The sequence below is a fragment of the Epinephelus lanceolatus genome, chromosome 3 (genome assembly GCF_041903045.1).
Source record: "Epinephelus lanceolatus isolate andai-2023 chromosome 3, ASM4190304v1, whole genome shotgun sequence".
Taxonomy (NCBI): Eukaryota; Metazoa; Chordata; class Actinopteri; order Perciformes; family Serranidae; genus Epinephelus; species Epinephelus lanceolatus.
The window spans coordinates 9,029,732-9,053,266 of NC_135736.1; the positions used below are offsets into that span (position 1 = coordinate 9,029,732).

At 40.5% G+C, this 23,535-nt stretch overlaps 1 protein-coding gene across 1 annotated transcript; it reads left to right on the forward strand.

Annotated features, from left to right (window-relative positions):
• Positions 1 to 6,017: 6,017 nt before the first annotated feature.
• On the forward strand, positions 6,018 to 20,500 carry adamtsl7 (ADAMTS-like 7). Its single transcript, XM_033623752.2, has 12 exons — positions 6,018 to 6,152; positions 6,904 to 7,033; positions 7,140 to 7,315; positions 9,409 to 9,517; positions 11,672 to 11,860; positions 12,287 to 12,416; positions 13,142 to 13,364; positions 15,121 to 15,294; positions 15,563 to 15,736; positions 15,817 to 15,996; positions 17,574 to 17,718; positions 19,492 to 20,500. Exons 1-12 carry the CDS (start codon positions 6,018 to 6,020, stop codon positions 19,644 to 19,646), a joined length of 1,920 nt encoding a protein of 639 aa, XP_033479643.1. The 3' UTR covers positions 19,647 to 20,500.
• Positions 20,501 to 23,535: the final 3,035 nt, after the last annotated feature.

A 23,535-nucleotide genomic window follows, 5' to 3' on the forward strand; every position in this document is an offset into this window, starting at 1 on the left:
CATCAACAACAACACCTCAATCAAAAACCTTTGGAATTTGGAAATTTCTTTAAGAACTGCATTTTTTGGTGGTTGGATGGTGAGCACTTCTGTTATACCTGTGAAAGCCAAACACCCCCTGAATGCCCAAGGTCTTTAGTTTGTGGCTGTAAAGTTGCATTAAGCTGTAATTATCTTAGAGGTCACAATAGGTCATTTTAAACACTCATGTGTTCCAAAAAATGGTCTCACTTCAATGAAATAGCTACATCACTCAATTTTTGCAATTCCAAGACTATTTTGGGACCTAGTATACAGAAATATTCAATTATAATAACCGAAAATAAACCATTTGTATTACATGCCAAAAAACTGCGTGGTTTTTGCCCCAAAAAATGCATGGGATTAGCACAGGGGTCAGCAACGTTAACTATCAAAGGAGCCATTTTTGGCCAAAAAAGCTCTCAAATAATCTGTCGGGAGCCGCAAAACACATTCGAGCCTTATAATGAAGATGACAGTAAGTCTAAATTCACCCATCAACATTACTAATAAGTCTAAATGAGCATTTATTAATGTGTTACAACAAGTTGGCGATCCACAGTGGGCTATTTATGATTGTTTGATACTTTAACTTCGAACAGTTGGTGGTAAAAGGAATAAATATATCCATGCACTGTTAAATCCTCTGTCCTGCAAGACTGTTTTTCTGCAATCCATAGCTAGCTCAGCTAGCGAGATCCAAGACGAGCCACTGCTATTGAGGTACCCCAAAATTTAAAGGACAAGGCGATAGGCTGTATGACACACATTTAGTTGATGAAATGATTAAACTTTTTTTTATTCAGTGTATAGGCTACACATTTCTACAACTGTATATAAGAATCACTCAAGGCCTAAGGCAGTAAAACAGGAAAATTGCTTTAAAACTCCTAAAGACAGCAATGTCGGCGGGGAACACTGGCGTCCCTGCAGAGTTTAAGAATGAAATGACAAACCAAACAAACAGTTCCAAAACCTAATATTTATGTGGCACGTGGATGGTGACACCTTTTCGAAAGATAGTGGTTAGCTGTGAAGTTTACCTGCAAACATAACTTTATGTGCATTCATGGGCAGGTATATACAACCTGTGGGATGGAAAGCATCCTGTGTGTTGCAATGTGTAAACTGTTGTGCCAGGCATGTGGCTGACCAGAGACCTGTATTTATGGTGTCAGATGGTGTGTGTGCCTGTGTGTGCCTTCACCTGCAAGACGCCTCAAGTCTGTAATTAGTAAAAGGTGAGAGGTGAGGTCAGAGAGCAAATGATGTATTTTAGCAGACCCCTGCCTTTTTGTCAGCCATCTGTGATGACTATACAACCACTCTCACTGTCACAGTTTTCTTGTTGGGCTGTAAATGCCACAGTTACAGTTTCTTGGTCACCTTTCTACATCAAATGTATTGAAAAGGGACAACTTAGTCCACCTGTTCTTATCAATTAGGGGCAGGTCAGCTCTGAACTAATGAACAGCATGCTTCTTAGGTCTTGCAATAGGCCATCCCGGTCATGCATTAGACTGTAAGCTGTAAGAAAGACATGTTTATAGAGTGAAAATTATTACATCCTGACACTTAGCCAAAATTGAGACAGCTGCAGAGGAATTTCAGTGATTGATCTGTGGTCGCTCTGTGTTTCTCATGGTCGTTAGGGAAGGAATTGGTTGTTAGGGAAGTAACCGGTGGTTAGGGGGCGTCCAGGTGTCAGTGGGATGACAGAACCCCTCATTTGGTTTCTGGGGCAGCTGGCCAGGACGGGACAGAGGGACATCAAACAACCCACAGCTGGAGGAAAAGAGAGGGGAAGGCTAGTGTGAGAGAGGAAGAAAATTGAAATGGGAAGGGAGAGCAGGGGAAGACGAGGAAAAAGGGGAAATGGAGAAGAGAAAAATTTGAAGAAAATCAGATATTAAAATGATGTAATGGATAAAAAATTAATCTTGGTGTTGAGTTTAATTTCTGTTGACTGTATTGTTCATTCTCAGTGTCTTTTACCATTTTGTCTTCTTTTCTTCTTGTATTTTTGTGGTACATGTGGCCAGCTATCATTGAATTACAGACAATACAGAGAAACACTGACTAAAACATATTTTAAATAGTCACATATGTTTGATTCTGGGGAAAGCAGTAGACAAAAAAATCAGAACTGTTTTACAAATCTATCAGTGCGGGCTCTTTCATTCCCAAATCTGCATGAGCTCACAATTTTACTGCACATTTAAACATATTTCCAATGTTCTGCAACATACTGTGGGCCAGTGGGTGTTCCCCCCCCCTCTGGGTCCTTTTATAAGATGAAACTCAGGAGAAACTTTTTTTTTTCTGTCATGAATTAAAAAAACATAAATGGTTGTAATGCTTTTGAGGGCAAGCTCTGTTACAGTCAATGGTTTTAACAGACGTCGCAGGCCTTCCAGAGCCATGGCCAGCCTGCGTTTGCGTGAGGGTCTGCCAGTTAAGTTCCATATAAGCTTCACTACTGAATCATAGCAATCAGGCACACTCAGTGTCATTAGCTAAACCTCAATGTAATCGCACCAAAAGCGGCAAAAGATGCCAACCTCATCATCTTTACATATTGTTGTAGTAACCTGTAAACATGTAAAGCCATAAGTATGAATCACTGTTTGAGCTGATCTGTGTGTTAAAGAGCTGTCGTGCGACTTCCAGCCTCTCTCAGAGACTCCAAGTGTGTGTGTGTGTGTGTGTGTGTGTGTGTGTAATCAGACATGGCAGCTATTAAGCTGTCACGGTGGAAAACAAACATTGTAGCCCTAACAGTGCCCATCTTGGACAGAATTCCCAGTATTCCCTGACAGACTTTTGGAGGTTCCCAGAATGCCTGTGTCATAGCTCAGTGACTGCTGGGTATTCACTGCAGGGGACCGGCGTCTTAGATCTGGCTGTGTGTCAGAGAGGAGGAGAGAGAAAAAATAAAAGCATGTATGGTTAATGTGTTTAGATGTACAGCATGTATGTGTGTGTACATTTAGAAATAAAGGTGCTAACCATGGTTCTTCAGCTTGTCCCAATAGGAGAACCTTGTTTGTTTTCTGGTAAAACCGTTTTACAAAGGTTACACCTGGAGCCCTTTTGGAGGGTTCAACTCAGAACCCAGCATAAAGAGTTATATCTAGAACAATCTGTGAAAGATTCCACCCAGAAACCTCTATAGATGTTTTCAGACCAATTGTTTCTGGGGACACCCTGAGAGGAAGTACCCACAGTTCTTCTGAGAACTACATAACTTCAAGGGCTTTATTTTCTGTTTGAGTTCACACCACTAAAAGGAAAGCTGAAGTGACATACTATAAGCCGGGTGGTGGTTGGTATAGCAACATCACTCTGACTTTGATGATATAAAATTGCATTGTATTTCCTGTATTTTCTGTTGCATTTATGTTCAGTAAAGCCTGGACTTCGCTGTTGGTCCATTTGTCCTTGTTTTCTTCTTCTTCTTTTTTTTCGTTACAAGCTTTTGGTTGTGTTTTGTGTGTCTGTTATTTATATGGCTAATGGGTTTTAAAAAATGGTGGTTACCAGTGCTGCACTGACTGTGTTCGGCCAATCAATGCACACTTACGTCTGGACCAATAACCATACATTGACATCACTCTGAATAACCCGAACAGGGAGCTAAAAAAGTCTCTCAGAACTGTATTCTCAGAACTACAGTCTTGCGGTGCAGACACAGCAGAAAGGGGGCATCTTAGTACTAGATTCCTAGAACTATGAAGAAGTTCCTTCAGTCTGAAAACACTTCATGAGAAGTTCTACAGAGAACTCTTCTAAGGATGCTAACATAACCCACCCAGGAGCTCTACCAAGAACCCTTTCATATTCCAAGAATTTCACCCTAGAACCTACCCAAAGAGGCTCTAAAATCAGTAACTGTCTACATCAGCGATAGATCTGTCTTCACTAATCATAGTTGTAGTTTGACAGGTTACCCTGGGGCCAAGGAACCCATGTTGAGATGCGTTCGGCTTCATGAGGCCCCTGAAGGGACGGGGCTGATGTGACCCAGTACTACCCACAACGATCGTGGTTCACAGCCACGTTTTGGGGGATGGAGATTATGTGAATTCAACGTTGCAGTAGGGTTGGGAGCCGAAACTCAGTTTCAGATTAGAATCGAATACAAAATGCTATTATGATATTGTAAGGCATAAACTGATGGTAAAGGTATCAACTACAGTAGAACACAGGTAAAATTAAGTGATTAAGGCAATTACAGATATATCTACATTTAAAAATTCCAATATCAAACATGGGTCTATATTTAAATATTTAAGGGTGAGGATTTTTAATACCCATGCTTTCAACAATCATTGAAGAACCTTTTCTTCCAAAAAAGGGTTCATCAAAAGCAAACAGCTCTGGGTGGAATTTCAGTCCTTCAAGAAGAATCCTTTGGGAACCCTTATATCTAAAAGTGTAGGTTAATGCTATGGTAGTAATGCTAATGGTTTGCACTGCAGGACATCAGTCTCAGGTCAAAGGGCATAGTGCCAAACACTCACACAGAGAGATGGATGCAGACAGAAGAAACGATACACTGGCATCATCTCCACTGCTTCCAGTGTCCTTATGAGACTTCACAGAGCTTTGCAAGATCACAGTCTGCATGTCTTTCTCACTCATGCTGCTTTCACGGTGACCCGATTGATTCACCATGTATTACGGGCATCGCATCGCTTTATCCACACATATGTGACTCATATATCTTTGCAGGGGTACACACACACAAACATATGCACCTACACAAGCGCACACACAATCCGAAAGAAACTGAGGTTCGTAGAAAAGTTGTGAAATTCTCAGCCTTGGCAATTTCACACCCATGTTGTGAACAGCTGTGGTGTCGATCAGCTGGCAATCTACAGGAAAAAAATGCTTTTTTTAGATGTGAAATGTTGTGTTTCTGCCGCTCCACACAAAACAGGTAGGAAAAACACATTATCTCTGCTCCATCCCTCTAAATTTCTCCACACTGCAACACTAAGTGAGGGTTGACATTTAAAGTAGTTTCTGATATTTACAACTTTCATCTCTCCTCACTCCCTGACATAAAACAGTGGAAAGTTAAAGAGCCAGGCAAGCTACGCTACATTGTGTGTTTACAGGGCTAAAACGGTCCTCTGCCCAGAGCAGAAACATTCAGCCAAGGGAATATATTGTACCCATATGTGTTTGAACTCCTCCAAATCATTTATGTCCATGCAAATATTACCATAACCTCTCTAGATGAAGACATTGGAAGTGTGTCACTGTGGGGTTTTGAGTCCCGGCCAGTGGATTTACAGTCATTTCTGAGTCTGATTGTTCCCCGACATAGTATGGCAGTGAACTGAGTCACTATAAAATTGGCATCCTCTGAATGTGAATCACTGATGAAGGAATACTGAATCACTATAGAGCACAACTTCGTTATTTATGTGTTGTGTTCTTTACACACACACAGAACATGTTAAGCTGTGATTAGATTTAACATATTCTTTCTGTTAACCTCAATCCAAGCCATTCTCACTGAGGTATTTCTTGATTTTTCATCCTTCATTTTTTCCATCAAAAAAAAAAGAAGAACTCTGAACAAGACAAGCCTTATAAAGTGAAAACAAGGAGTGGGTGGAGTAATCCGAGCATGGTCAAGAGTAGTGATGTGTGTCCAAAGCCTCACAATCCTGCATGACGATTCACACGGAGAGATATTGTTTTTGGGATAAGCTTCAGGATACGCTACAGGAGCCTGTCATCATGCCACAAACACACATCATGAGCTGTCACAACATTCACACTGAGGTGCAAAACGGGTGTGACCTCAACTTGCAACAATTCTTAAAAATGTGCCGACAATTTCCAAACACTTTCTCTGAACATTTCTCCTTAACATCCCTCCCACCCCTCAAGCCAACCCTACCTCACAAACACACACACACCCCTATTAAGCATGTGTGTGTGTGTTTGTGTGAGTGTCCTCCTCCCTCAGTCTCTCCATGGCTGGATTGTGGCAGCAGCTCGGCTCCCTGCGGCAGGGTCGAGCTCTGGCTCTCCTCCACCTTATCGGGCTTCTCTACCCACCTTTGGGTGCTCTTCCCTGGGATACCAAAGCCGGCAAACCACCTCTGGAGGTAAGACATCCACATGGTCATGGGAAAAAGTATAAATGTAATTCAAACATGGATTTTGTTAAAAGTTGTAATTCAATTGTTTATGCAATCTTTGTAGCACTTGTGTTTTATTTACATGAAATACATACTTTTCTGAGTTATACCTTTATTTTGTGAAAGAAATATTAACTGTACCTGATATAATTAACTTTATCTTATTGTAGTTTTTGTGCCTATGCACTCTACAACTAAAATCCTTCATCAGATCAGGCAGTGGGGAATAACTGCATGACAGACCACTGGTTTGTTTTAGATTATCTCTGTCCTTGTCACTCAGGCTAACCTAATCACAAACAGATCAAGCTAAATCAAGTCGTGACTAAAGTATACCGAAGGGGCCCATGGCATGGAAAGAACACAAGAGTTAAACTCTTAACTTGCAAAACAGAGATTTGTGCAAAAGAGGAGAGGAAAGCAAGACCAGAAAGGTTCCCCAACTCAAACCAACTGTTGGACTGGGCTGAGTGAGCTGTGGGATTTCCAGCAAGAGAGAGGGAGCGAGCTGGAGAGCAGGATGGATGAGTGAAAATGAGAGAAAAAGAGCAGCAATGTGATCCAGCGGAATTTATGATTATACTGTTGAAACTCATACCAGTGATGGTGAAAGCCTGGTATAGAGAGAGCGTGCAGAAAGCATCTGCAGATGTACATGAGTGGGCACATGCATTGTTTGTACCTGTGTGTGTAAAAGTGTGTGAATGTTTGTTGGCAGGGTTTTCATGTGGTGAAGGGGAATTTCTCTAGGACTTTCCTTCGCATTGGCTACCATAAGATTGCAGAGATTCCTGCAGGAGCGCGTAACATCAGCATACGGGAGACAATAAAAAGCCGAAATTACCTGGGTACATGCACACACACACACACACACACACACACACACACACCTATCAGCAGAAATAATTTCAGACAAACATTAGAGTGATGGATGAACATGGGGTTTTCCTTCAGCTCTGCAGACCCAAAGCAGTGTCTCCATCATCAATGGCAACTGGGTGATTGACAGGCCGGGCATCTTCACTGCTGTGGGAACACAGCTGACGTACCAACGACCCAATGAAATCCGCTCTCGCAATGGGGAGTCTATCACTGCACCCGGGCCACTGACTGAGGACCTGCATGTTTATGTGAGACACAAACTGGCACACACAACAGGCCTCATTCACACATTTGTACTTAAACTGTGCGAATACATGTCTAACACATATCTGGATTCATCAGTATATTTTTACTTGTATTTGTTCTTACTCTGAAACTCACTAAATGTACACACTAAATGTATAGCATGTTAAAGCCTCTTTCATTTAAAAAGGCTTTAAAGGTCCAGTGTGTAGAATTGAATGGCATCTAGTGGTGAGATTGCAGAACTGAAACTTTTCCTGTGTGCCAAGCATGTCGGAAAAGGACAGTAGTGAAAACTACACAGAACTGTTTAAAAAACATTCATTCATTCATTCATTCATTCATTCATTCATTTTCCGTAACTGCTCATGGGAGGGCTGGAGTCTATCCCAGCTGACATTGGGTTAGAGGCGGGGTACACCCAGGACAGGTCGCCAGACTATCACAGGGACATACAGAGACAGACAACCATTCACACTCACATTCACACCTACGGACAATTTACAGTCACCAATTAGCCCAACCTGCATGTCTTTGGACTGTGGGTGGAAGCCGGAGTACCCGGAGAAAACCCACGCTGACACGGGGAGAACATGCAAACTTTGCACAGAAGGGCTCCCCCACCCTCTTGTTGTGAGGCAACAATGCTAACCATGCCGAGACACCCTATTTAAAAAGGATTCAGATGAATACCTTGTACTAGAGGCAATGTGAAGCTGCAGAGCAACACTGTGTGCTTTTACATTTTATATTAAAATAAATCAACCAAATCAATGCATTCTGTCGTTAAAACAATCCAGTTAATTAACACAGTACCAGTTAACAGCCTGCGCTTCCAAACCCTGCATATATTGCATTATCACTATCTCAATAACTCAATATACACACAGTAAAGCTGGCAGCAACTACAGTACATGCTACTGTGAAAGAGTCTGTGTAGCTCTTTAGTCTCATCAATTATTGTCAAAATTAAAATATTCAACTATAAAAAAATGAGTGTCCCAGTCCTAGCTTACAGCTGTGTTTATAGAGACGTCTTTATTGAAATCTTACAGTTATGGTTGTCATTGTTTTTATTGACTTATGACCTTGACCTATTATGATTGGTAACTCCTATCAATTTCTAGCACCATGAAATTGCACATATGTAGCCAATGTTAACTGGTAGCCTATGCAGAGTATCTAACCGATTCAGATCTACCACCAAGCAGCTGTTAAATGGCATATATAGCCTTGTTGAACGATGTTGCAGCCTGTTCTCTTTAGGACAGAGCCCATCTTCAAAGACTAACATAGCATGTTTGAGTGAGGAATGGAATCAGCTGTAGTGGATGAAGTACCTGAAAGCCATACTTGTGTAAAAGTACAGATATCTTACCAGAAAAAGACTTTTGCTAGAATATTACTTGGGTAAAAGTCTTGAACTATCTAATATTAACTGTACTAACAAAGCAAAACGCTTGGGTAATAGAAATACATAGGTATTGGAGTAAAACTGGAGTAATGTACTTTTACGCCGATACATTGAAATGTATCGGAGTAAAAGTATAAATTTAATTTAGGAAATGTAGTGATGGAAAGTGACAAATAATTTTTACTTTGTTACATTACACCACTGCTTATCAGCCTTTTCCGACTGCCAAGACATTCATTAATATGTGTGTAGAAACTTCTTCTTCAACACCTCTAGGCTGATGTATTTCCTCATATTGAGAAATGGGGGCATTGCAGTATGCTGATTGCAAATGGCGGGGATGTGCCTGGTGGTAAGAACAATATCCACTGGTTTGCACGGCTCATGGATCTAATCATGTTAGAGGCCTAATGGGAGCAGCCCACTATACAAAAGCCCAATCACTGTAAGGCAAGGCCAGTTTATTTATATAGGATCATTCAGACACAAGGCAATATGAAGTGCTTTACAGGGACATGGAAATACATTAAACATAATACATTCACAAAACATTAAAACTGCATTCAAAAGACAATGAATGAATAAAATAGAAAAATAATGAAAAAAATTTATACAAGTAATACTACTTTTTTTACAGTACCATATGTCAATCATAAACCAAATACCCCTCTGTCTTTCTCACAGTTGATCTACCAACAACCAGGTCCCAGTGTATACTATGAATACACTGTCCCTTTACGAAACACACACCCAACTCCTGAGCCAGGTACACCTTCTGATATTCTGCCCCTGGGTGAGTGTGCACACACTAACACGCATAAACAACACACACAAAAATATTAGTGTGACCCTAAATGACCACAGTGCCATTTTCTCATGATTAATACTCTGATTTGCCCTCAGTGACCATAACACATAACAGATGCCTCTTTTTTTTGTCTGCATGTACAGTACAGTGTGTGTGTGTGTGTGCGTGTGTGTGTTGAGTTCAGATTTCATGGTAACGCCAATATGTATCATTTTCAGCAAAATTGTCCTTTTGAAAATTGGATTAGGATTTTGATAACATTTGATACAGGCAGGAAGCCAAACTTTGGTCTGGCGAAGAGCTCCTAACCGCACACTGAGACAATAATCGGTCACTTGGGCCAGATTTCATTTCATTACCTAATATTTAACCTTCATTAAAGAGATTAAAGAAATAGCTTGATTTGTTTGTGTTGGTGCTGATAAATAATTTAATCAGAGATTTCCTGAACTCAGAAAACGACAAATCTTCTTAAAGGCCCTGCACAGGTGTTTGTAATTAATGCAGCTGATCTGACCCCTGCTTAGGTCGAAGGTGGGTGGAGAAATACTGGGAATTACCAGAGGCCACCACACTCTATGTCCAAAATCACTCCCAACAGTACTTGGTGTGTAGTGCTTTATATTGACTTTTTGACTGACCAAAGTTTGAATAATTTATGCACTATATAATGCCTCAAAAATTCAAAATCTTTTTGATAACAATCCACAGTGACAGTGCAATGCATCCCATTTAATAGATGCATTCACTACACTTGTTAGCGAAGCCATAGATGTGCAGGGCCTTTAAAGTTAGAGTTCACCCCAAAATCAAACATGCATATTTTCCCTCTTACCTGTAGTGCTATTTATCAATCTAGATTGTTTTGGGATGAGTTGACAAGTGTTGGAAACATCAGCCGTAGAGATATCTGCCTTCTCTCCAGTATGATGGAACTAGTTGGCACATGGCTCGTGGTGCTCAAAGAGCCAAAAAAAAATCTTTTAAAACTGTGATGTCTCTTTCCAGAAATCATGATCCAGTTACCCAAGATAGTCCACAGACCTTGTTGTGAGCGGATTCATGAAGGACTTACACCAAACTACACCTGCCAACAGAATCACAGCGCAAAGCGAAGCATGCATCTACTCATGGATGAGAGGCTTGTGCACGTGACAGTGCAAGATGGAAATATTAATGGCATCTCTCTTGGCTGAGCTGTAGCGTTAGCTCTGATGCATGCTTCTTTCTGTGTGATGATACTGTTTCAGTCAGGAGAGACTTGTTCTGGGAGAAAAGAATATTTATTTACATGTGCACATAAATATGAGAAATAACAACAGTGTTTGGTGATTGGACCCCATCGTGATGTCATCCATTCCAGGAGGGTGGTAAAGACGTAGTAGATCAGGGAGCTCCTCTATGGAGTCCAGACGCTGGTGGTGGTAATGGTGGTGATGAGATGAGATGAAGAGGAGCTGAGGATCTGGATGTGAGGAGGAGTGGGCTTTTGATGAGCTTGTTCTGGGTTCTGGATAAGGTGACTGGAGGTGAATGGGGTGGAGGATGGTGCAATGATTCTGCCTAAAATGACAACTGACAGGAGCAGAGAGGAGATAAGATTTTAAGTTTGTCAGTAGCAACATGAATGGCTGAAGGAGATCATGGCAGAGTCTGATAGGCTAACCAGGAGAGGGAACGCCCATAGTCAGCTGATTGGAGGAAGCCGTGAGAGTGGGATGGACAGAGAACTGTGAATGGATATAGCATAAAGAAAGCTTCATTGGCGGGTGTAGTTTGATAGGAAATAGTTCCAACATGAAACTGCTCACAGCAAGGTCTGTGGATTATCTTGAGTAACCAGGTCATGATTTCTGGAAAGAGACATTGCTGTTGAGTTTTACAAATGAGTTTCTGAGTGCCATCTAGTTCCATTATATTGGAGACAAGACAGACATCTCCATTGCCGATATCACAAACACTCCGCTACTCATACCAAAATATGTATTTCTGATTTTAGGGTGAACTGTCCCTTTAACACGACTATATTTTATTTCAGGCTTCAGTCTGCCTTTATCTATCCAACATTTTAGATTACTTTCGCCCTTTACTTACCCTTCAAATTTGGGCTCCATCATTCAACCTTCATCTCTCTTGTAGTTGAGACAGTTGGCCCATCCCACTCTGGTGAGAAGGACCACCAAGGTGGCACCACCAACAATGATATCACCAAAGAGAAACCCCACCCTAACCAGGTTCCCTCTGACCCCAGCAAGAAATCTGACCCTCAGCCCACCTACACCTGGACAAAGAGGAGGCACACAGAGTGCAGCGCGACCTGTGGTACTGGTGAGGAAACACATATAATTCAAAGAAAGAGTGACCACACATTAAATCAATGCTTTTTCAGCTCTTTATGGAGCTCTTTTTTGTGTAAAATAATGATTTGGGGCATTAACTTAGTGAGCAGGCAGCCTTACTTTAAATTTTGCCAATGCAAAAAGGCCCGAGCTCTTTGGGAAACACATATAAATAATAATAAAATGTTACAAAATCAGAGATGACACACATAAATGTCACTGAAAGCTTTAGCTATCAACAGTAGCTGTCACACACCCAAAGGGCTGCGATTGCTGGCAAAGTACATGGGCCTCGTAAATCATTGCTATGGATGAAAACATGTACGTGTATGACAATCATATTTTATGCATTCAAACACACATTCACATGCTGCGTCTTTTTGTTGTCTTGTCTGCGTGTCTGTGCACTTGCCAGGCAGGCGTCAGGTATTCTGGGAGTGCGTTGAGGAAGATTCCCAGGCGACTGTTCCTGCTGACCTCTGTGACCCTGCTCTTGAACCAACAAACCGGGAAGAAGACTGCAACACCCAGTCTTGTCCTGCATAGTGAGCAACACACACACACACACACACACACACACACACACACACACCTGATTTATTTACCATAGTTATGACACGTACACAGACTCACATGCACTTCCATTGTATTAGTTCCACATGGTGCTGTGACTGTCGGGGAGAAGCCTTCATCACTCACACACATTTAAGCCGTAAATCAGTCACTAGTCAAAGCTAATCACACTGACTCACTTTGGTGTGGCTTTGGTTTGCATGTCTTGTGGTAAATACCACTAGATCTTACTGTCGCCAAGATGTAGCGGGGTGTTAGTGGATTAAGTGTATGTTTGGTTGTGGCCCTGTCAGCTATTTCGCCTGCAGTGTCAGTGATCCATGATAGCTGTCAGTCTGAAATATATATGTTTCCACTGGGAACACAGCAGCAGCACAGGATTGCAAAATTGAAACTTAATAGAATGAGAAGAAACATCTGAACTTGTGCTGCACAAATTGGCTTATTTTGCTTGTCTAGTTTATAATATCCTTTTGGAGGAAACGACAGGCTTTATAACGCCCCTTGCAGACCAGGGTCAACTGACCACACATAATAACTGTGGTCAAAATGAGGACATAGAGCTGGGCCAGGCTCTGCTTGAGAAAGGTCATTGTTAAACTCATGTCTCAATATGTAACCACATCTTTTGTGATGGACTGTGAACTGCTTTTTATTTCCTCTAACTCTTTCTTTATTCTTTGTGATTGGCTGACAGCTGGGATGTGGGGGAGTGGTCAGAGTGCAGCAGGAGGTGTGGACCTGGCACTCAGCACCGCCAGGTCATCTGCCGCCACGTCACTCATGTTCACACCAATGGGACTGAGACCTCGGTTACCGTGGCACAAGAGCTGTGTGGGTCGCACGATAGGCCGGTGACCAAAGCTATATGTCAGCTAAAGATTTGCAGCCAGTGGGAGATCCGATCTGAATGGAGCCCGGTGAGAACAAACTTACACACCTCAGTATTACATGACTCTACTAATAAACATATTTTGATAACAGTACTGTCTTTAGATCATTGGCTTAAGTAAAAGGAGTAATACCACAATGTAAAAAAAATAGCCCTGCATTCCAGATTTTACTGTTTTACTGTATTGTAAAAGTACATACATATTATTAGGGAAATGTAATTTAAGGGGACCTATAATACTAATTTTCAGGTGTATACTTGTATTTTGGGTTTCTGCTAGAACATGTTTATATGCTTTTATATATAAAAAAAACATTTTATTTTTCTCACACTGTATGTGCTGGAACACTTGTAGTCACACTGTGTCTGAGACACTTAGCACCTGTCTCTTTAAGCCCTCCTCCTAAAAAAAGCCCGGTCTACTCTGATTGGTCGGTGATTCCTGGTCTTCCATATCTTGTCACCTTTGCACTGTCACCCCCGCATGGACGTATGAAGAAACATGGATACAGCAGGATACATTGGGCGTGTAGCCCCGTTCATTCCTATGAAAGTTGCTTAGTTGCACATGAAGCCAAGATTGTTCTGTTTCCTCACTATGAAATTATATGATCTTCCACATTATTGGGCCCATAGAACACGTGCACGAGAGACTTGCATTAGCCGAGTGCAGCTGAGCGGCTAACTTCTCCCAGCCAAACGACTACTTCAGGTTTAGCACTCCGTTAATTTGAATGGGGATAAAATGATTTAATGTTGTGGCTCTTGTAGACATCCCAAATGTTATTGGACTAAATGGAACTCCAGGTAGTGAAACTGGTCATATTGCGGGGAGGTTTGACGCTCAAAAAAATGTATCCACTGATTTACAGGCATCTCTTTCCCAATGTAAGTCAATGAAAAAAAGTCTTTTTGGGCCCCATGGCATTACATGATGGTTCAACTCCAGTTTTGGCCACAACGAAAATTGGCATTAAAGCTGTTCCCGTCTGTTCCTGGGGGCTTTCATCGCAGCCTGGGGAATGACTGTAACATGTGTCTGAGTCTACCGCGAAGAATCTCCAATAAAAGCTTCTAAACACAACCAGATATGCTCCAGCAGGAATATAATCCAAAACTGGGGAGTAATAAACAACATCAGCAACATTACATGTCTCCCTGACATTAGCATATAGCTACATGTAGCAATGTACTTGCAGTCGGGGAATGACTGTGTATGGCGGCACTTTCTCCTGTTAAAAATCACCAATAAAAGCTTTTAAAGACAGCCACACATGTTCCAACAGGAATCTGATCCGAAATTTGGAAGGAATTTACAACAAGACAACAGCAACCAAAATTACAGGTTTCCCTGATCTTAGCACATAGCTACATGTAGCAGTGCACATGATATAAACACTTGCAGTAATGTGCAAGGAGCAGATGATCATATAAATAAATCCGTCACAGGCTGAACCATTGAAAACAGAGTATTCGGAATGGTCTGAAGCCTGAGGATTTTGCTCACAGGGATTACCTCTATACCTTATTATTTGAAACTTTGGCCAGATTTTTATAACTAACGGTTTTGTGTCAATACAGAAGTTATACATGTCAGTCATTAACAGGCATTCAGAAAGATACATATAACACACACAATTTAATCTAAAAAATAATGCAACCATTATTATTCAAACACATTATCACTAAATACAATAAACCTGTACATCTTTATAATTACAAAAAACCCCAAACATTACTTTCTCTGTTCCCCCCAACCCTCTCTCCCACCTTCTGTCTCTCAGTGCTCAGTGCCATGTGGAGTGGGCCAGCGCAGCAGGGAGGTGGTGTGTGTGAGCAACCAGGGTGATGTGGAGGAGGATAAGGAGTGCAACATGAACCTAAAGCCAGACACACTACAGAACTGTGACATGGGAGCCTGTGCACGCAGCTGGTTCACCTCCGTCTGGAGCCAACGGGTAACACAGAAACTGTTAGTGTGTGTTTGTGTGTATGTGTATTACTTAAGTTACACGGTAGACACAAGTTCAATGGGGACAGCTTGTCTAATTGAGGACAAAAGCCATGTCCCCCCAATTCAGAATAAGTTCATCTTTGAGTCAGTGTTTATGCAATGGTTATGGTTAGAGTAAGGTTAAGTGTTCAAGGAAGTTATGTAAGTCAATGTAATTTCCCAAAAAGTGACATGGGTAAAAATCTTGTATACATGTGTGTAATATTCCTCAGTGCTCTGCAGAGTGTGGTCAAGGCAATCGAACCCGGATGGCAGTATGTCTGATAGATCATGTGACTGATCTCCCATTGGACAGCTGTGAAGAGGAACGCCCCTCAGAAGTGACACTGTGTGACTCAGGCCCCTGTGACAACCGCCTGGAGTGGTTTACCGGACCCTGGAGTCAGGTAATTTCCATGCACACATACACACAAACACACTGCAAAAGCATCATCCATTTGAAGTTTCACCTTGTGTGTGTGCTAAGTGTTCTGCAGAGTGTGGGAATGGCACACAGACCCGGAGTGTGGCTTGTATTCTCAACAACGATGGCCGTATGGAGGCTGTGGACCAGTTAAAATGTTCCAGTCTCCCTCAGCCAATCACATCTCAGCCCTGCAGACTGAAGCCATGTGGTGTCCAGTGGTACGTCACAGAGTGGAGTGCAGTAAGTGTCCCAAAGTCTGTCATTCCACCATGCAACATGTAACGGGAAAATTTGCTTCCTTTTATGTAGATAATCAATCCATGCTATATTACTATACTGACAGTATGAGTCTTCCTGCTCACAGAGCCCTGTCAGGAGTGCCTACATGTACCAGCATGCATTACCCGTGTGCCTCTGATGCCCCATAGCTAATAGTAACCTACTAGCTTCAAACTATTACCTTGTTGGTCAAAACATAGTTTGACTTGGTTGTCTTTTTCAGTTTATCTTTAGGATCCTGAAGAAGGTCTCTAGCAAACCTTCGTCCAAATGAGGAGTAAAACTTTCATGCATGTAATGTAACACACCCAAGGGCTCTCTCGAGGTTGGCGTTGGCGATAGCATCCAACAAAAACTGCCTACATTACAGTGTGTTGCAGCAGGATGATTCAGTTTCTGTTGGCATCGGAGAGCAATTTGTTCTGTGTTTGCTCTCGGAAGCTCAGGTCCTGGAGGGTCCCCGCCAGCAATATCCTCTTGCAGCCGCAGCCTCGGCTTCTCTCCACTGCATTTCATCAGCCTTAGACTTTGGCTCAAATAAAGACGGCTGATATTTGAGCCAGCCAAAACACTGTAAAATGTATCATCGTCTGTAACATCCTCAGCACTCACATTTTGGGATGACATTTTTTGCTAAAACGCAGCTAGTTTGCAATACACGCAAAGAAAGCAAGGACGTTCTCTTTTTTAGCAGCCTCTAGAGCAGTGATCCCCAGCTGGTCCAGCCATGGGGTCCAGATTTCTCCTTAGTCATTAGTTCAAGGTCCACAGTTTAACACATTCAGTGTCATACTTGAGTTTGGCCATCCCTGTCATATCAAATGATGCCGCTGTATGCAGAAAGAACAACAGATTTTGCAGCTGCGAACTCAGCTTTCTTGGTTGATATAGCACGCAGTGAGGAATTGATTTCAATCAACTACTGTTACCATCAACACTGACTGGATATCCACATAGAAGGTGGTGGTTTACCTTTAACCCTTCATATAGTATCTGACATAAAGAAATCACAGTTGTTATTTGGTTGTAACATACAGTGTCAAACCCCATCTGCTAATGAAGACTAATACGGTTGAAAGGGGACCTTGAGTTGGGATTGTTTTGTCAAAGCATTATCAAATCATCTGGATAATCCACACAGATCATGACCTGAACAATTTCATAGTGTCTATATCTTGATTAGAAATAGTTTTAGTGAAACCTGTGCTCAGCGATGTGTGAGGATTACCATTAGTAACTGGGACATCATTTCTGGATATCTCAAAATCTCAACACATAAAACTGTCACTACTAATATGCCCAGATAACACCAGAAAGATACAAGATTTTTTTTATTTTATTTTTTGTAATTTGGGTAATTAATACTTTAAAGATGTCCACCTGGTTTTGGTATTTTTTTTTTATCTTAGAGCAAGTGTGGCATGAGTTGTGATGACTAGATGGTGTCCACATTCAGTCCTCAGTTTAAATCATATATACTATACTGTTCGTGTGACTCCTCATCTCTGCCTCTGTTTACTCATTTTTCATCTCCTCAGTGCTCGCGCATCTGCAGTGGTGGCTACCGTGTGCGTGAGGTGCGTTGTCTTGCTGATAACATCACCCCAAGCGACCGCTGTGACCCCAGTTTGATCCCAGAGAGCCGAGAGGAATGCAACAAACAAGCTTGTGTCGCTGAGATCAGTAAGTCTGCCAAACACTATTGTATTATTGCGGTATATCTGCTATAGGTGCAGTTGGGTTAGAAGACACCCAAGGGTCAGAGAGGACCTGTTTGAGATTTCTCTGTGATGCTGTCATTGTTGATAATGTTACCATGATCATCTGGGGCCTCTACTGCCTCAACCAGGAAGAATTGAGGGGTTGTTAGGAACCAGGGAGGAAGGATGATGTTTTTTTGATGACTCATATATGAAGGAACCTCCCTGTCAAAATGAAGCATGTTTGCCAAAACCATTCTCAAACAGATCAGTAAGTGACATTTCATTGGCTAAAAAGACATGAGCAAGAACATTTGATTCATTTGGTCAAGTTGCTTCTGATGTTTGGTGTTAATCATTTTCATCATTAATCATTAATCAAATAGGCAGTGGTACATGATGCAGACACATGTGATCTAATTTTTATACCTCTGCACTGGTGATAGCCATGGCTGGAGGCATTATGTTTTCAAGTTGTCCATCCGTCCGTCTGTCTGTCCCATCCTTGTGAACACAATATTTCAACAACGTCTCAAGAGAATTTCTTCAAATTTGGCACAAACGTCCATTTGGACTCACTGATAAAGTGATTGTTTTTGGCAGTCATAGGTCAAAGTACAAGGTCACTGTGACCTTGTCTGTCTCATTCTCATGAATGTGATATCTCAAGAACGCCTTGAGGGAATTTCTTTAAATTTGGCACAAAGGTTGACTTGAACTTGAAGATGATCTGATCAGATTTTGATGGTCAAGGGTCAAAGGTCAAGGTCACTGTGACGTTGTCTGTCTCATTTTTGTGAATGCAGTATCTTAAGAACACTGAGGGAATTTCTTCAAATTTGACACAAATGTTAACTTGGACTCAACAATAAACTCATTGGATTTTGATGGTCAAAGGTCAAGGTAACAGTGACCTTGTCTGTCTCAGTTTTGTGAACGTGATATGTCAAGAACACCTTAAGGGAATTTCTTTAAATTTGACACAAACATTCACTTGGACTGAAAAATAAAGTGATGAGAATTGTGTGGTCAAATTAAAGGTCAAGGTCAGTGTGACCTTACAAAATATGTTTGTGATCGTAACTCAAGAATTCATATTAAATAAGACAAAACTTCACCCAAATATCTAACAGGATAAAAAGATGAAGTGATGACATTTTATATCCAAAAGGTCAAAGGTCAGCTTCACTGTGACATCCTAATGTTTTGCATAAAACACTTTTCTGGTCATTATTCAGTGTCATATCTCAGGAACAGAAGGAGAGACATTTGGTCAGATACTGAATTGGTGAAACTAATCTTGGGTGTTCACCTTGAAACTGTGCTGACTGTATAGATCTTCTGTGCTGCCAGGGGGACAGTGGGTGTAGCATCCATGTTTTCGCGGACATGGTTGTAAACTATAATAGAAACTTGACTGCGATGAGAAATCTAAATCATGTATTTCACAGAAGACTTGTGTCACTACAACCAGTGCCTAGCTTTTATTATGACAGATGTGAATTTGTATGCATCATGAAACATGAAATTTGTTTTACATTGATAACTTACCTTTAGTTATGACTTGAGTTCTGAGTCCATGAGACTAATTCAGTATGACTTTAGTGACTTTGGGTTTGAGTACTGACTAACTTGACAGCTTGGTGAATTAGCACCAACACTTCCACCAAGACATGACGCACAAGCCTACTGTTGGCTCAGAGCAGAAGCCTGTAGTCAATAACACTTAATAGAAGAAATTTCCTTTCCTTCACAGATCCATCGTGTAGCGACCAGTATCATAACTGTGTGGTGGTGGTTCAAGCCCGACTCTGTGTTTACCCTTACTACAGAAGTGTCTGCTGCGCCTCCTGCTCCCGTGCCCAGAAAACATACCCCAACTCATTTCAAAAGAACTACATCCGCAGGTGATGCTGCCACAGGAAAAGTCCACTTCATCTAGCTCTGTTTGGAGAGCACTTCAGTATGAGGGAATGTAGAGCATGGTATATTAATAATAATGATAAACTTTATTTATATTGCACCATCCATGCATAAAATACAACTCAAAGTGCTTCACATAAAAGCAGATAACCATAACATTTAGATAACAATAATAATATTCAGTCACTCAGCCTGCAACAGATTAACTGACCAGGTAATCTGCTGCTTTTCTCTGTTTTGTGCACTTGGCCATAAACACTGTTGGAGTAAGATCCTGTTTCATTTGACTGGATGAAGAATATTTTCTTCATCTCGTGACACACACCACAAACACATACATCTGTGAGAATATCAGTATGTTGAGGTTTAGAGTTTTCATTCTCAATGTAACTTTAACACAGACTGGTCACACTGGGTGATGTACTTACATATATATTTATTCTTAATAAAGGGTGTATAACTTGTGGTACTCAGCTGTTGTTTGTTGTATTGATACAGTATGTTAATGACCATATTTAACACTTTGATGTTGACATGATGTTGTTTTACACCTCAATCCCCATAAGGGGCTTTAAGATAATAACATGTCTAAATACTGCCCAAGTCAAAAAAGGTGTCCATGAGACCTGAAAAGCAAAATACCATTTTAATAGTGACCTTAAATATTAAGGTCAATTTATATCTGAATGTAACACACATGTCACATGGGGAATAAAGGTGGGAGTGTACAGCTGTGCCAGTTGTTGCCGGCATGAATCTTTTGTATCTTAGGTACACAGTTTTTAAAATCTGTCTTTAAACAACAGTCAGGTCCCTATTTGTACACTGACGACGGCTGATGTCGTCAGTGACTACATAAACATGCACACATATATTCCCCCTTCAATTCCAATATGACAACATTCTGAATTTGATGCAGATAATATATACAGCATATTCTGAATTAGGCCTGTTTCCAAATGTGGCATTATACAATTAAGACATGGGATATGCGGATATTATTTAGGTTTTAGGAGCATTCTTTGGACATGTATACAGAGCATTTGGGATTTGCATCTTAATTGGGTTTTTTTTACGGCAGTTTGTGACACACGACTTCTTACCTGTTTATGCTCAGCTCTGTGTGTTGTCATGGATGCCTTGTACACAAGCCAACTAGCTGGGGTAGGGCTTGGGTAGAGATGCCTGTCCAAAAGAAAAGCCCACATTTCTGGTCAGTAGGAGAAATACACCTACTTTTAGACATTATGAAAGACTTAGATATCGATAGGTTTTTGTATATGCACAAATTTTGCAACACTGACTTTTTCAAGAGGATGGATGAAGGAATGAAAGAGACAGGCTGTGTTTGCACAGTCCAACAAGTCCGCCACTGGTGAAAAAATCCTTTTTTGATGTACAGAAGCAAAATGGCACAAGCAGCTCCAGTCATTTAACTTTTCCATATTTTGATGTGATAAACAACATGTCAGGGCATGTTAACCAGAGCTGTATGTAAACTGGAATTTTAGTAAAATATTCATTTTCATTAACTATTTAAACAGCTTAGCAGGAATATTGTCCTTTTTGGAAAATTAGGGCACAACCAAAATATTTGGTGCATGTAAACACAGTCATTGTAAACAACACAGGTGCAGTGCTTGCAGGGCACAGTAATTTAGGGAACCAGAAACTTAAAAATTAAAGTTGGCCCTCTAAACCAAAATGCAAAACACATTGAAAGTATCATCTAACACTAGAAAACAAATAAATATGCTGTCTGTTATGGTAAAGGGTTTGTTTACATCAGGGGTAGGGTTAGGGGTTAGACTAACCCTAACCCAGTCAGGCATGCCTGGTTATATATATTTTTACTCAAAATATGAATTAATAACAGATCCTTCCCTAAATATTAATTCATTTTGAGATTCATTTTATGTTTATGTTTTGTGATGCCTCATGAGTTTCACACCAAAGATATATTACTGACACATTAATGTGTGGGCCAAGTGGCATGTTACTATTTGAATTGGTTGAGTTGGATCTTTCTTTTATACTGTTGGGTAATTTGATCTATAGCAATATTTCATACACTCACAAAGTAATTATTTGGTCTATGTCAGGTTTATGTATTTCTATTACATACAACATTTCTATTGAATTGAGTCAAGTAATTCTAACATGAACTCATTTAAGTAAGTAAAATAAATACAACTGAGATAAACAGACTATGAGAATTTATTTACCTATAGCTTGTAGAATTTACCTAATTTACTTAAATGAAGTTTATGTAATTACAGTTAATAAATTCTGAGTATTTCAAATATGTTGATGAACATTAACAATTAATAAATTCTATGTAATTTAAATATGTTGATAAACATTAGCTTATTTGGAATACACAATTTTTAAGAATTACCCAAACTTTATATAGTAAATTAGGTTAATTCTTTGAGCTTTTGTGACAGAAATTCAGTTTATTTAGCTTAGTTTTATTAATATATTTTTTAACTCAATTTGTTGGAAAATGTGAATGTAATTGCAATATATAAACCTGACAAAATAAACAAAGTAATGCATTTGAGTGTATTTTATAATCTCATCAAGTGTTTCATATGTAAAATTTTAATTTCTAAAGTAACTAGTAACCTACAACTGGCAAATAATGTTAGAATAAAAACTTTTCTTGAAATGTAGTAGAGTGCAAGTATAAAGGGGTATCATATGAAAGTACTCAAATAAAGTACAAGTATCTCAAGTTTAAACTTAATGTGCAGTACTTGAGAAAGTGTTTGTGGGTTCCCTTCATTGGTGTCAGGCACAAATCATAGTCTACTGAAACAAACATATATGTGCTTATGTTGAGTGTTGATTGGAGGACAGAAAAAACAAACTGAATGGAAAGTGAAGATTTGCTTGAAAACATGGTGGACATGTTCATGCTGCACGTTTAATCTATGCACCACACTGTTCAGTCAAGAAGAGATCACATTAGCTTCATACTCATTCAAGATAGTAATACCGTTGCTTTAATGGGACAGCCGGGCTGACAGCATGTAAAAGGCCATAATTCAATCACGAGAACTTAAAGCACAGAAAGAAACATTAAATGAACACCAATGACAAATGCACGTTGCATTCTCCGTTTCTCATACAACAAATTAAAAATAGCATGGGGACTCTTGTACATACACACTCTCCCATTTTGTGTCTATACATTATCTTTAGTAATGTTCCCAAGGTGCTCCCGAGTCTTTCTGTGTCCGTGGATGCAAGGCTGCACTGGTAGGTCCATGCTAGTAGGCTGTTGAGGATGTGTCATAGGAAAAAATCTTTAGGGTGAGCCTGGGCCTTTGGCATTGAGGGATGCAGGGTCCACATTCACCAACAATATCCATGTCTGTCCTGACTAAATTGCTCGGACACCATTACCCCGAAAAACATTCAAGGCTCGCTTTCCATGCTGATAAACCTTAATCCATTTGAAATATATAGATATTTTTATGTTTTTTTTTACTCACAGACACCAAGCTGGGGTTTTGTGAACTGAAATGGCAGCCACTTGTCTTTTTTGCAATTTTTTTTTCTCTTGATAGCTCTTTTTTGCTTTGTCCTTGGCATTGGGTACCAGACAGTACAAGACGTTAATGTAATCGTTACTGAGTTTAACAATAAGCTGTCTAAAAACATACTCGTTAGCTGCCCCCCCCCCCCCCCACGCCCTCCCCCCTATTGTCCTAGAATCGAACAATCACCATTTATACAAGTCAGTTCTGAAAATACAATGGCAAGTGACATTTTCCACCAATTTTTCATCGTGAAAAACAAAAAATATATTTCACTCCCCATCTGATTTGTTCAGCTTATCAAATGCAATAACTGGTTTTGTTTTTCTTTG

What these genes read in the sequence shown, in the direction of transcription:
- adamtsl7 (XM_033623752.2), top strand. Translation starts at nt 6,018, where the DNA reads ATGGCTGGATTGTGGCAGCAGCTCGGCTCCCTGCGGCAGGGTCGAGCT. An exon ending in CCTCCGTCTGGAGCCAACGG is followed by an intron (nt 15,295 to 15,562) that starts GTAACACAGAAA and finishes AATATTCCTCAG; the next exon opens with TGCTCTGCAGAGTGTGGTCA. An exon ending in AGCTTGTGTCGCTGAGATCA is followed by an intron (nt 17,719 to 19,491) that starts GTAAGTCTGCCA and finishes TTTCCTTCACAG; the next exon opens with ATCCATCGTGTAGCGACCAG.